Here is a 15,937-nt window from a genome sequence, read left to right as displayed (position 1 = left end):
TTTAGGTATTCTAATTCTTGTTCATTTGCGGCATGGGAAATGATGTCATCATTTGTTCTAATAATATTTTTTTAATATGTGTTCAATGTTTCAAGATATTGCACAAACGCTGTAACGGAGCCCTTTTGTTGTATGCATTCGTCAACCTTATTGACCACTCGATAAAACATTTTTAATTTATTGTGCTGGTTTTTGTAACGCTGCTGTTGCTCTATGTCCATTACATCATTAAAGCTTAACTCAGCTTCGTCATTATTGTTCTCTTCTAAATCGCCATCCGTTTTATTGTCTGCGTTAGCTTGCATTTCGACTTTGGAGCCTTTGGGTTGGCTTGCGTTTTGAGCTGGTACCGTACTTGTCGGTCCTGCAGGTTCTCCTTGAGTAGCTTCAGCTTTTTGTAGTATTCAGTTTTGAAATATGCGTGGTGAGTGTTCGTACTCCAAAACTCTTTTATTATCAAGTCGTTGATATTAAATTGCTTCTATAGTTTGTTTAGTTTATCTAGCCTAGCGGCTAGATATTCTGATGTCTGTCTTGAAGCTGGATCTTTCCTAAAGTTAATCAATAACTTATCTATGTCTTGTTTGGCAGCAGTTTCATCCAGATTTAGATTTTTGACATCCTTTTTGTATTTTTTGATTGAGCCGCCAAATTAACTGGTTGAGCCAGTTTAATTAAAATCTTCTTGTTGCTTGGTTTGAAGTTAATTAATTTATTTATTAAAAATCTGACCTATGAATTTATACAAAAATTATACTACTTAAAATTAATTATTTCCCACAGAAATAGATTAGTAAGCAATTTTATGCATTTATAAAATTTATAATTTTCCCATGTTAACTTAACATACGTATCATATAGGTTTCAAATTTACTTAAAGTAAAATTAACAAACAAAATATATGTAATTTGACTCCTATTAATATATTGTGAGAAAGTTATGTATGGGAAAATATTTACATTAACTAAAAATGTTTGCAACACATGTGCGTTAATATTAGGCTTGATAAATTAGCAATTTTGGTAATTTAAATAAATGGGAAAATAATAATAAGAAATTTAGAACTCAGAATAATTAATATTACACAACAAAGTTTGACTTAAAAAACCCAAAAAAACTTGGAAAATTGAGAAGATGAAAATGATATCATTTAATCTTATTTTTGTTCAAACAGTATTATCAAACAACTTTATAAAATTCTTTCAAGTTTTACAAAGTGTTTAAAAATTCTCTTGTATTAGACAGACTATTGTTTTCTTACAGAAGTTAGCTGTCAAAGTATGTTTGTAGTAATTTGTTTACGATATTAATAGAATATATCGTCAACAAATTACTTATATGGAATAGATAGTTTATTAATGATATTAATATAACATATTCTTATCTCAGACAGATTATTTCAATCTGTACAGAAAATATGTACGCAGATTAAAATTTCAACTGAAGTACTCGATCCGCCGTATAAACAAAGTTAGTGGTATGAACTTAACTTCTCAGAATTTTTTAAGAGCGGCAGTACTGTTTGTTGTGATTTTGTGTATAGTGTAGCCTGTTATTTGGCTTCGTTTGAAAATGTAAGTTTCCGATTCTTCCTTTTGCATCTTGGCAACTATTTCACTTTCCCCTCAGATAAAACCCAAGAATAGTATTAATGGTTATTTTTAAAAAAAATTTTCAGTTGAAAAATGTAAATTATAATTAAAAAGAATTTTTGTGCAATATAACTTGTTGCCCAAACCGTGGCTAACGAAATTGTGTACATACCCTTTTTTTACTAATTCCAAAAGCCGCGATCTATTTTTTATTTGTCAAAAAATCAATAAGAAACGTGTCGAAGTCAGTCGGCGCAATCTGAAATTTTAATTATTTTTTGAAGTACGCTTTTTCAACACCATTCTTATGAATAAAAAAAAGAATAATGCGGTAATCGTATTACCAGAAAAAAACATCAAAATAAATTTTTCTTAAGACTTTTTTAATATTTAAGGTTTTTTTTGTGACAAGTAACTTATGCAATATAATAGCAAATTTTTAATATTTTTTTTTTAAATCAATAATATTATATTCAAAACATTATATTCAAAACAGTTTTCCAAAGCTACATTTTAAATTCTTTCGATTTAGAAAAAATTTCCTGATGTTGATCAATTTGAAATTCAGTTTTTTTGTGGAAACTTAAACATAATTTAACTATCTTAAACATAATTTTACTTAAATAGAAGTAAAAATTTGATTCTATTATAATATATTAGAAATATTTGTTACGAAAAATTACCTTAAAGTAGTAAAAACACCTCACAAAAAATTTTTGTTATTTTATGATATAATAGAACCTAGACTTTAAAAAATGTGGAAACGCAATTTCTGCATTTTAAGTTAAGATTTCATTTCGATATTTGTAGTGCAACTTTATCAATCTGTGTAGTATTTACTATACAAATATATTATATTAGAGCCATAAAAACGTTAGCATTAGGTAATTTCTATTTTCTTGCAATTTTATTTAAATTTTGTTCGTTGTTGTTGCAAGTACAGTTTTCAAAATTAATGGCCTCTTTTTTGGGTTTTTCTAAAAATTTGTGTGCATCTAAATTGGCACGCCTTTGATGTGAGAAACGTATTCACCAATCAGAGTTATATATACACATATTCTACTTCTTATATTATGGGATAAAGCATTATCTAATTCTTTTTTTTTTTTTCAATTGACTTTTATTAGTTTCAGATAATTTTACAAAAACAGTTTGAGATATGTATAAGAAATTAATTTTTACAACAATATTATTTTGATTGATATATTAACATTTATTTAATTCAAAATTTATTTATATATTTTAACAATTATGTGTTCGTATAATTATTATTATTCTTTTTTCCTGATGTTTTTTTTTCTTTATTTTTGTGTTTTTAAATTTCAATGGTTAATTTCTAAAATTTCTAACATAATTTATAAGCTTATTTTTAAATAACTCTAAATTCCTACAATTTTTGATTTCTATTGGAAGAGAATTAGAAAGCCTAATAGCACTTCATTTTAAATTACTATGTTTTTTGGCTGTCCTAGCTCTGGGAATTTCTATATTTCTGCTATTTCTAGTAAAATGGTCATGTATATTTTCCCTATGTTGCAATGATAGTTTTGATTTGACATTATTATTTAGGAGTTTATCTATGTACTTGCATTTTTCTAAGTATATTAGTTGATTTATATCTAACTCATTGGTTATATTGTACAAATCCCTAGTACGAGCCCTGGGGTTAAGTTCATATAATGTTTTTAAAGTTTTATTCATAACAATACCGACCTGACTTACTTGAAATTTTGTACTATGACTCCAACTACATATATTATACCTAATTCTTGAAAGGATATGACAATTGTAAACAAGTTTAGCCGCCTCTTTCGGAATACCTCAGGCATTTTTGATAGCTATACTAACAGGGATTGTTTTTTTCTTTATATATTTATATATGTTTTTCCCATTTTAGATTTTCATCAATGATCATACCCAAGTATATGATATCGGGTACCTCTTGATTAATGTTATTCCTTATCTTGACGGTTATGTTGTCATTTTCTTTTTTGCGTTTTAAATATAATATAGTTTGTTTTTTTGCATTTATACATAGCTCATTATTATCCAGCTGCATAGAGTTTCCAAATCTCTATTCAATATGTGTTCTAGTTCGCTCATTGTTTTAGCTTTAGCAATTAAATTTGTATCATCGGCATATATATTGCAATCTGATTTAATATTATTTTTTGAAAAATTCATTATGTATAACAAAGAAGTGAACCCAGCATTGAACCTTGTGGAACACCTGTTTTTATTACTAATTCTTCGCTTATCACTTCCTTAATTTTTACACATCGTGTTCTATTAGTTAACCTTTAACGGTCCAATGCCGCCATAGAAGCGGCATAGCACTTTTACTTACTAGGTCCAATGCCGCGTATATGGCGGCAAAATTTTTTTTATTATTTTCATCACTGTTATTGTCGTTATACTTATGATTAGCGCTTTTTTGTACACTTCTGAATACTTCTGTGAACTACTTTCAATTTTTATCGATGTTCAGTTATCTTTTGTTGTTTTTGAGTACATGCAACTTACATTTAAATTCATTCTTGTTTCGATTTTTCAAATAAACGTGAGCTATTTAACAAAGTAGAATTTATTATATTTTATTTTATTTGTTAAAAAACAGTAAAATATGGCCGGAAAATTTAAAAGTATAATACAGGATAATAACTATAATTTGAATGACTACATTAGCAGTTGTGAGGAAGATTTTGATTTCGGTACTTGTAGTGATAAAAATGAAAATGAAAATAACAGCCCGTTCCCAGACTGCATCAGTGACAAAAGTAGTGATAGTGAAGAAGTTCATAGAAAGAAAAAACGAGAAACAAATATTACTTATAGTGAGGATGAAGACGATGAACGCGTTACTACTGATGAGAATACTGACCGGGAGGACGTTACAGAAGATGATGACATTCCACCTCGGATACAATTCAATATTTTTTCAAAAACCCCTTTAGTGACTTTAGTATGTTGCAAACACCTCGAGGACGCGCTAATGCTGAACAAGGTCTTCAGCGACTCGATGGAAAGCTCCACATCATTCTCCGTGGGACTAAAAAAGACTGCATAGTCTGCTCGAACCGAAAGGTAAAAGGCGAAAGACGGGAAACAAGATTTTATTGTAATACTTGCATCCGTAAACCGGGAATACATGCTGGAGATTGTTTCACAAAGTATATAAAATTTAAATTTTTAAATTTTAATACCCTAAAAGAATATAAAATTTATATTATTTTTGGATATATATTAAAAAATTTTCACTAAAATATAAATATTTTCTTCTCTATAATTGTTTTAAACATGTTAAGCCTGCATTTCCTCTTCCTGTAGAAAATAGCTTGGACCTGGCGCAAAGTAAACTTGAAATACCTCTGGACCGTTAAGGGTTAAGTAACTTCCTATAAGTTGATTACTGATGCCACGTATTCCCATTATTTCTAAAAAATCGATTAATCTCGAATGGTTAACTACATCAAACGCTTTCGTTAAATCAATAAACACTACATCAACATACAAACCATCATCTAAAGCATCATATCATTAAAAACATCAAGAGTTGCCGCAATTTCTGACTGTGTTCCACTTTTTCCAAAAAGCCGTATTGATTTTGTTATGAAATTTCTGATACTGTTGCTAATAGCCTTTTCAAATATTTTGGATATGGAGTTTAAAATTGAAATAGGCCTGTAATTGCCACATTCTTCCTTTGATCCAGATTTATGAATTGGAGCAATATATGCTTTTTTTAGAGATACTGGAAAAACTCCCTCCAAAAAGCATTTCTTTATCATATTTGAAATAGGTTCTTTTATTACATTAACTAATTCCTGAAGATCTTTTACTGTTACTTTATCTAAACCTGGTGCTGCGTTTTTTTTTTAGGTTCATAATTATTTTGTAAATTTCCTGTTCTGTAACAGGAGTAAGAAACAAGCTTTTATTATTATGATTATTTTGTGCATTTCCATTTGTAGCTGTAGTTTTCGAGATTTGAGCTACTATAGATTCTTCTATATCATTGAAGTTTAATATATTTAAGCACTGCTGTGTCATATTCATTATTAGTTTTCATGCCATTCTCTCTAATAACATAACCAATATTTTCAGTTTTTTCATCATTCTTGTTCTTAATAGCATTATTTATTACTTTCCACTGTTTCCTAGAATCACTTCCTGTTTTTTCAACATTCGTAATAATGTGTTTCTTTTTTGCTTCTCTAATTAGTTTTGTTACCTTTTTTTTAAAAAAGGGATTTCTTTTTGATATTCTAACCAGGGTTTGAAGGTTCCGGAAATTTTTTTGGGCGCTATTAACGATATCTAGCTTCTGACGCATTCGTGATCTTTAAATCTAACGCAGTATTTTGTGCCGCTTCATTATTTGTGCAATGTTTTTTATGATTTAGATTTGCAATCCGACCAGTTTAAAAAAAGTATATGTTTTCAAAATTCAAATTCTGCACACGTCTTCAGCAAATTTTTGGCAAATCATACTATTATTGTATTAATGACAAATTTTAATTGGATAGGTTTACATGTGCAATAAATAATAGCAAAGTTGATAACAAAATAAATTTTTGCATTCAATATAATGCTAAAGGATTTTAGATTTTATTCTTTATAAAAAAAACTATTTTTATATAATGAATACACATTAACAGAAAGTATCACATTTCAGTTGAGCGTAACACAGTACCAATGTAGAAAACATCACATTTGGTACAATAGTATCACATTTTCCATCTCTGGATCTTATAATACATAGCCAGCCATATATTTTTTAATAAAAAAAATGAAGGCAATATATGTTACACTCCCATATAACGCAGTGTACCCTTACGTCGAATTGGAAATGTCAAATTTTATGATTTAGTAAATTTTAGCATTACCATAGTGTCTTTTTTTCAATACAACCAAATTGTAGGCTATTTTAAGTTATTATTAAAATTTCGTTTTGGTACAAGTGAAAAATGCTTAAAGTTAAAAAAAAAATTTATTATTTTGTGACAAAATTATGACGTTGGTTTTACCAGTAACGTAAAGCGATTTTGTAAAAATATTAATTTTATTGTCAAGAAGTATATGTATATATATATATTTATTATATATATATATTTATTATATATATATAAATATATTTATTGAATTGTGAACATAAATTTCATTTTTAAAATACTGTTTCACATTTTTTTGCATTTCAAATATTTTGCTTCAAACTTTGTTGAAGTTGTCTATTGTTGCACACATATTTAAATTTTACTTTTAAAACTTTATTTGCTAATAGACTAAGTATGTATACAAATGTTTTAAAAATATTTAACAACAACGATAAATTAATAGAAAACTGTACGATTGAGTTCTAATAAGTTTTATAAAAATGCAAAACTTATACAATGTTTAGATAACTACTCTGTTTAGATAACTGATAAATGTACAGCAAGACGCGAAAATTTCATAATGGAAACTTCTCGTTTGCTGCGTTTGCTAAATAAGAAATAATCGCAACAATAATTAGTTTAAAGCAGGTATGTTTTAAGCATTTTGTGATGTATGGTATTTCCAAGGGGCTGTACCCTGATGAAACTGTAATAAATGAAATTTAAAAATTCAGTGACTTTGTTTTATTACACTAGGTTGTTTATAAGAATTATAATGTTTTTGAGGCGACTTACTATATCACATATGGTACACAGTGACTTTGTTCCTTAATTCCTTTCGCTTTAATTTTAAATAATTTTCAAAACTTTTGTTTTTAAAAGAGTTTTTTGTATTATATTAAAATATGCACAATAATCACAGATTAAGTTTTTATCATGAAGGAAAACGCTTAATATTAAACTTAAAAGCTTAACATCTAGCAAAAACGGTTTTGTTTTTTTAGTAAACTGTTTTGCTTTGTTTAGTAATAATATACAGAGCTATTAAATAAACGCAATTTGTTTTAATTCTAAGGAAGTAATTAAAACGTCTAAAATAAAAATATGTATGTATATATGTATGTATATGCCGAAAAATTATAAATTATTTATTGAAAAAATAACTCATGTATACAAAAGTTGTACTATGTAAATTGTAAAGATGCGATAAATGCAACTTTTAAATTCAAAATGATAAGTATAATTCAACCGAAAAATGTGTTATAAACACATGAATAAGAAAAACGACAGAAATTTTTTTAATGCGAACATCCTTGAGGATATATTTGATTATAATTAACAAGTCTGTGCAGGAAAAAATATATTCGCAGACATGGAAGGAAACTTTAGTTACATCGATGGAAAGGTTAAAAATACCAAGCATTTAGCTGTATATAGACCAATAAATACAATAATTACCGAAGCTAAGATACTTGAGAAAATCGTAAGTTCACAACTAGAAGAATATGTAGAAAAAAATAATATTTTGTCGGAATATCAGTTAGGTTTTAGAAGTCGCACAGATGTGAAGCTGTAATAAATTTGGTGGTTTTCTAAACTTAAAAAAAGCTATCGATCGCAATTTTTTAATAGAAAAATTAAGGAAATATTGCATTAATGTTGTAGAAATCAACTGGTTTAAACCTTACTTAAATAATAGAAAACAAAAAAATGAGGACAAATAATACGGTATCGAATTCAATGGACAAAAAGTTGGGAGTGCCGCGAGGGTCAATCCTGGGTATGATACTATTTATCTTAAATTTAAATGACATCGAAAAAATCACTGAACATTCCAAACTGGCATTATTTGCAGATGAAACTGGTGGATCAAATTAAATATTTAAGTATTATGTTCGACAGCAATTTTAAATTTATTGAACATATTGATTATATTTGTAAAAAAAATCTAAAAAACTAAATGATTTCAGAATTATTAGAAAAAGACTGAGAATAACAAATGCCATATATATATAGCCATATAGATAATCATTAAAATTTCTAGATATACGTCAATTAACTTTACGCTTGCAACGCTGAAATGGCTAGAGGTGAAGCAAAAATTAAAATAAATGTGCTCGTTATTGTTTTTAAAATTAAACATAAAATATTATTTATGTCAAAAATAGTAAAAAAAAATTTTATTTTTATAAATAAAAAAAATAAAAAATTCAATATAAATTTTATTTTTCACATAAATAATTTTTCACATAATGTGAAAAATTTAAATTTTGCTGGCGAGCATCACACTTATAATTTAAGGAGTAATGATAATTTCCGTCTTAGCTTCTTGGGAGCAGTAGCGCACAGAATATGTACAATCGGCTTAAAATGTATAACGATCTTCCAATAACATTGAAGCAGATAACAAACATAAGCGAATTTAAAGGAAAAGTTGCATGGTACATTAAAAGCCATTATAACTAATTAGTAAATTATTAATCTTTTATAATTTCTTTGTTAAATTGAATTTTAAATTTTTTTATTTTTAATCTTTTTATTTTTTGAAATTTTTAATTTTTTTATTTGAAATTTAAATCTTCTTGTTTGAAATTTGCAAGTTTATATGAATTGACTTTCTTGAATTTTTAAAAAGTATTATGAATTTGTTGTTAATTTTGTAAATCCAAAAAAATATAAAGAGATTGCATTAAATAGTTATTTTGACTAAACTAAGAAAATAAAATAAAAAATAAAAAAATAAATTTCAAACAAAACTATATTCATATTTCCTAACCATATTTCCAAATCTTTTCTGGCAACACTTTCTATGTTGCAAAAAATAAAAACAAATCATATGAATATTATGACGGCTTCAAAAATTATTATTTGCTAGTTATGTATGGTTATTAGATTCATTGCTAAAAGTGTATGTAGATATATAAATAGTATACACATATATACATATACATAGTGGTGCATATGCATACTTTTTTATATTAAAAAGGCAACTTAAAAGGAAGTAATATCTCTTAATATCTAGTAGAAAAAGTAAGTAAACTTGAATAAAGTTAATTTCCAACATGATTTTCATTATTGGTTTCAGATGATATACTCCTTAGCCGCTGAGAAATATTGGGTTCAAAAACATAAATATCATGACGCAGAGAAAAAGTATTACGAACAAGATTCAAAGGTAGACTTATTTCAAAATATGTCAATAATGACTTATGTCAAAATATTTATTGTAAAAATTAAGAAGCTTTAAAATAATAGAGAAGTCAGTATACAATTTCATAAGTCAAAACAAAATTTATAATCTTTCAAACAAATCCTCATTTGAACAGTTTTATTCTGTAAGTTGCAATATCGGCCTTAGCCCGGTTTCGTTTTAAACTGATAAAAAAATTTTCAGTAATTATGTACTTCGCATAATAGCTAGCCTTATCTAAAAAATCAAATTTGTTAGAAAACATTGAGAGAATATATAAACATATGTACGTATTCATTTAATTGTATGTACATACATATGTATGTAGACATATGTAGACTTAATAGATTAATAGACCGGTAGTAAAGTCTATATTTCCTTTCTAATAGAGTAAATTTTCCGGAAAAAAAGGTATAATTTGGGAACTCAAATATTTTTGACAATCTATTATTTTAGTAAAGTTAGTCGAAATTTGGAACTACTGGAACAGATTCTTTAAAACATAATATCCGAACGAAATTTTAAACTATCATTTCTTAATGAACTTTGAAACATTTTATATTGAAATCAAATTTTTGTTCTTAATTATAATTTTATTTTGGTAATTTTTTATTAGAAAATGTGTGATTTTTCAGAACGTCGCAATCTAATATAATGTATGTATGTGTGTACATATCTACATTCATAATATTTAATGAATATACATACATACATACTTCCGGAATGCTTTCAATCATTATACTTACGATTTCATTAAAATTGTTTTTGCCTAATTACAAAATAGATTGTAAAATAGGACTTTCTTTATTTATATGTACTAACATTTTGTACGAATTATATGGTCTTATTGCACATTTTGTAATACTAGAATATTTGAGGGCGCTAGAGGTAGCTGCCTTTGATACTTACGCAATTAAAGACTAACTTTTTTAAATAATTTTTTTTGATTCTTTAATCGGTTTTTCCAAATTTTAAGTAATTTCTTAAAGTTAGCAAATCAAAAAACTTTACAAAAGGTGAAGTATCACAGGTGAAATGTATCCGTTTATCACAGGTGAAATCCTTAAACTTACAAACCAAATATGTAATTAAAAAAGTTTTAAAATATTAGGTTTTTTCTTGGAAAGAAATTAAATTTGTGTATCAGTCTATTATCTAATTATTTAGTTTTAAAAAACAATTGTTTTAAAAATGTTCACATTGGAATTTAACAAGGTTTTTCTTTGTGCTAACCGTTGAGCATGGGCTGACGTATTGGGGCTTAACTTAAAATACGAGTGGATATACATTATGTACATAAATATTACAATTAATGAAGGAAAATTAAAAATTAAATTATGTAATAAGTCGTTGACTTGCAAAATTTAAGAAATTACGTCCATATACCAGCAGTAATCAACCAGCGAGTAATAATTTAAAATAAAGTTGGGTCAAACCATTTCAAAATTTTTTTTTCGCCTAATTACAAAGTAGATTGTAAAATAGGGTTTAAAAATTTCAGATTCCTAAACCTTTCGGTCTAAAGGAAAATCAATATCAAAAATTTGGCAAAAACATGTTTTAGGTAATGATAAATTTTAACAATCATTTTGTTTCAAAGTTTAAGTATATTATGGCACGGTAGAATAAGCCAGCCAATATTTTTCTGCATTTGCGAAATTTGAAAAATGCTTATGGTTTCGCTGTAATAAATATGTATGTAGTTGAAAAATTGCATTCTTAAGGTTATACATATCTTTTAGAGGGGGGGATAGGTAAAAAGTTCGTTGAGGTACTTTTGGAAGGGATAGAGACTTGGGATAAAAGGCACTAGATTTTGCGAGTAGAGTCCAATATGACATTTGAGTTTTTTAGCCACGAATAGCCTTATTTTAAATTTTTTTTCCTTTCTTTTATATGTACTTTATATTATTAGAAACATAAACCAAAAAATCAAATAATATTTGAAAATATAAAGATGTAACATACTTATGTTAAGGATGAATCGGAATAGGTTGAAACGGGTGTCAATCTGGTTAAGTAACATCTGGATATCAATGTTTCATTTCTTATTGTTTTTAGTATTATAGAGATTTTCATAAATACAATACTGCAAAACAGTAATGTGATACATAATATATTTTTGGCAGTTGTATAAAAACTTTTGCTATTTTGAATTTTCAGTACTGTGTTCATGAACAAAAAATGTTAGCAAAAAAAAAATTTATTCATTTCGTCCAAATAGTAAAAAATTTTATTTCAGGAAAAATAAAAATTAAGAAAAACAAAAAAAGAAAACTGAAACAAAAAAAATTTTGTTGTATTTAAGTACAGCAATTAACAATAAAAAATGTAAAACTAAACTGCAAAAACTAGTAAAAAACAAGTAAAAACGTTTCAGTCGATATAAACCGATTGAATTATATCCTGCACCTTTCGTTATTGGGTAGCAATTACTTGAACCTCTAAAATCATTCTATAGAAACTTCACGGACATGTCTGACCTATAATTAGACATCAGACTGCCAAGTTTCATGAATCTGACCTTATAATTTTTCCAAATATTTAAAATTAGCTTTTGGAGTTGTATGGTAAGTACCTGAACCTGCCAAGCAATTCTATCAAAACTTCACAAATATATCTGATCTATTATCGGACACACAACTGCCAAGTTTCATGAATCTGACTTTATTATTTTTCCAAATATGTAAAATAAGCTTTTGGAGTTTTATGGCAAGTACCTGAACCTGTCAAGCAATTCCATCAAAACTTCACAAATATATCTGATCTATAATCTGACACACAACTGCCAAGTTTCATGAATCTGACTTTATTATTTTTCCAAATATTAAGAATAAGCTTTTAGACTTGCATGGGAGCTACTCGAACCTGTCAAGCAATCGCACCAAAACTTTAGAAATATGTCGGACCTATAATTGAACACATGACTGCCAAGTCTCATGAATTTGACTTTATTATTTTTCCAAATATTTAAAATAAGCTATTAGACTTGTATGGGAGCTACTCGAACCTGTCGAGCAATTCCACCAAAACTTCAGAAATATATTCGAGCCATAATTGGACACATGATTGCCAAGTTTCATGAATCTAACTTTATTATTTTGCCGAATATAAAAAATTTGCTGTTGAAGTTGTATGGCAGCCACCCGAACCGGTGCAGCTATCCCATTATAATTTTTAGAGCATGTGTAGAATATAATTGGACACATGTATACAATAAAGGTATAATTTTATATTTATACCTTTATTAGTTTTTGAAATATTTAAAATAAACTCTTTGAGTTGTATGGCAGTTACCCGAACCCGTTGTCCGAATTAGTCCAATACCAATAGGGCTCGTCCTTGGCACAAAAGAAAAAACTTGCGAAAGTTTGGTGTCGATTGCATTATTCGTTTTTGAGTTATCGTGCGATCGGACGGACGGACGGTCGGACGGACGGACAGACGGACATGTCTAAATCGACTCAGAATTTTACGCTGAGCAAGAATATATATATATGTCCATACTGCAGATGACTCCTTCAAGTAGTTACAAACTCCATACCAAAGTTAATATACCCTTCACGAAGTGCAGGGTATAAAAAAGAACAACTGCGATAGATTAACAATGTTTATGAACAAACTTGATTAGCAACTTTTGTTTATGAGCACAAATATAGCGTAATTCTCACTATAAATCGCGATATACTGGTTTTTTGAAGAGGACATATGTTTCGTTAGGAAGATTTGAAAAAATATGTATACATAATTATGTATGTATGCACTTAAAATTTCCTTCCTTATTATATTTATATATGCTTGAATAATATAAATATTTTGAAAACCTCTTTGTATAAAAAATTTATTTCTACGTTTTTATCCACATAATTTCATACCAGGCATGTCAAACTTTTTTATAATCACGGTTCATTTTAGGATTCGCATGTTGCTTCGCATCGCACCATAAAAAAAACTTAAACTACTAAATTATACTCAAATTTGATTTGTATTATCAGCAACGTTTTTCTGTTACCAAGTCTTCGAAATTTGGTTGAATTTAATTCGCAGTTGTAATCTTTAATATTTTTAATATTGATTGAACATGTTGATCTTGATCTTTCAGCCTTTTTATAAGTTTTTAATATTGAAAGCAATTGTTCGTAGAAATATGTGATTGCGAAGATAGAAAAAAACACGCATAATTGATTTATAAGTAAATATAATATAAAATTTAATAATTTCCACTTCTCTAAATTTTTGTTTTAATACAGAATCGCACATCATTTCGATTTAAATTGTAAATTTGAATAAAGTGTTTCAATATGAACAAAAAATGGAAAAGAAAATAGGTTAATAAGCCATTTTGACATCGCTATTAAAATCTAAAAATCTTTCAAATTCGGTTTTTAATAATTTATTCTAGTTAGAATATTCGGAAAATTTCGAATTTACTTAACTGGTCTACTGTTTACAAATACAAGAAAATTGAACTGCTTCAAATATATTAGTATTTGATTTATAAAACAGTCGCTTTCCAATTCTCGAAATTGTGTATTTTTCGTATAATTGTGACAAACCCCTGCAGAACCATTACTCTGGTTTTAACACTTTCCTGCTGATTTAAATTAATATTTGTAACAAAATTATAACAATTAAAATTGTCAAGAGCTGCAGCCGTGTGTTTGGCATGCCTGCTTATACATACATATGTATGTATTTAAAATTTATTATTTCTATCATTCGTAAAAAACAATATATTTTGTTATTTATGAATGTTTTTTCGGAATATGTAATATGTATTTATGTAAATACTTAAAATTTTTACGATTTTTTCTTAAACTTTTCTAACAGTAATTTTTTGCAATTTTTTCTTAAACTTTTGTAGCAATATGCATCTGTTATAAACAAAACAAAATAAAAAAAATTAATGTGGTCAGCACGCAACTGAACGCAATGTATATTGTCTAGATTAGTAAAAGTATTCGATATTATATATCTAGATTAGTAAAAGTATTATTTTAATAAGCTTTTAGTTGACATACCAAGAACATGTAAATTTTGCTCTTAGAAGAGTTTCTTTTTGTGCCCTCCGAACTATACGAAATGCTCGTCAGTAACTTCTGGTGACAACCAGAGCTCAAATATTAAATTTCAAGAAATTCCATCAATTCGTTCCGTAGATCTGATAAAAAATGTAAAATCGGTCCCCGGATCAGTTTTCGAGGATTTTTTCGAAAATTCCAAAGAGTCCTGATTTTTTCAAAAAATTTATAGATTCATTGTTTTAACACCTCGAATTCAGATACTAAATTTCAATAAAATCGGTTGATTATTTTTCGTTATATACGCAAAAATAAATATTTAAGACGTAGTAAACGACCAGTTGCTGACACCTGATTTCTTCCAAAAATTATGACGTTCTGCTTATGATCAAATGAAGCTTATAGACGAAATTTCAAGTAAATCTGTTGAATATTTTCTTCAAAATGATCAAAAATGTAAAACAGGTCCGTTAAAAAGTTCAGTTTCCGAGCCCTGATATATATCAAAAGTTGATCAATCCGTGCCATAGTCAAAATAAACTTACATATAAAATTTCATCACAATCGGTTCTGTAAAATTTGTCACATGCGCGGCCACACGCAGACCGACAGATCGACAGGTTGCTAAAAATAGTTTATTTACATTTTCCTACCATGGAGAAGTGCGTTCCTACGGAAAACTGGATATGCAAAATTTGTTGCCATCACATAACCTACTTTATTGCATACACATTGCGGTCAGTAAAAAAAATAATACAAAAAAGAAAAATATGTACAGACACCGAGTGACCTGGTTATCAGACTACCAAGCTGATACGTACTGGGTATTTAGGCAACGCGCACTGCTGCCTAATAGATTAGCGATTAGCCCAAATATCTTCAAAATAAAAATTTCAGATAAATTACAAGTTTTGCAAAAAAAATTTCAAAAAAAAAAACAAAAATTCTGACTTTGAGTTATAACAAGAGGTGAAAACTTCCTTAAGGAAATTGTTAAAGTTAATAAAATCTACATTGATTTATAATAAGTATGTACTTATGCATTTATTTATGTATTGTTTTCGGGATTTCTTGCAAAATGTATTAGTTAGCAAAACATAAGTGTACATTAAATTCGTTGATAATATATTTTTAAAACAAAATTCAATAAGAAAATGTTATTTTATTACATTATAAACTTTACAGATAACGTGTTTCAAACATTTGGGAACGCAAATTTGCTGATATTGATTTTTAAGTAAAGCTTTTTATTTTCATTTT

General features: G+C 27.5%; 1 protein-coding gene across 1 annotated transcript in view; it reads left to right on the top strand.

The window, feature by feature from the left end:
* Positions 1 to 9,311: 9,311 nt before the first annotated feature.
* LOC129616445 (probable elongation factor 1-delta) overlaps positions 9,312 to 15,937 on the top strand; it is a 54,963-nt gene continuing 48,337 nt past the window's right edge. Inside the window, exons 1-2 of the mRNA XM_055532069.1 lie at positions 9,312 to 9,496; positions 9,552 to 9,641. Coding sequence (XP_055388044.1) covers positions 9,552 to 9,641 — 90 coding nt within the window. The 5' untranslated portion in view covers positions 9,312 to 9,496. The remainder of the gene's footprint in view (positions 9,497 to 9,551; positions 9,642 to 15,937) is intronic.

Source organism: Condylostylus longicornis, unplaced genomic scaffold, assembly GCF_029603195.1.
Source record: "Condylostylus longicornis isolate FDR11 unplaced genomic scaffold, ASM2960319v2 ptg000209l, whole genome shotgun sequence".
In the NCBI taxonomy this organism is placed as follows: Eukaryota; Metazoa; Arthropoda; class Insecta; order Diptera; family Dolichopodidae; genus Condylostylus; species Condylostylus longicornis.
This window is presented reverse-complemented; position numbering and strand designations above follow the sequence as displayed.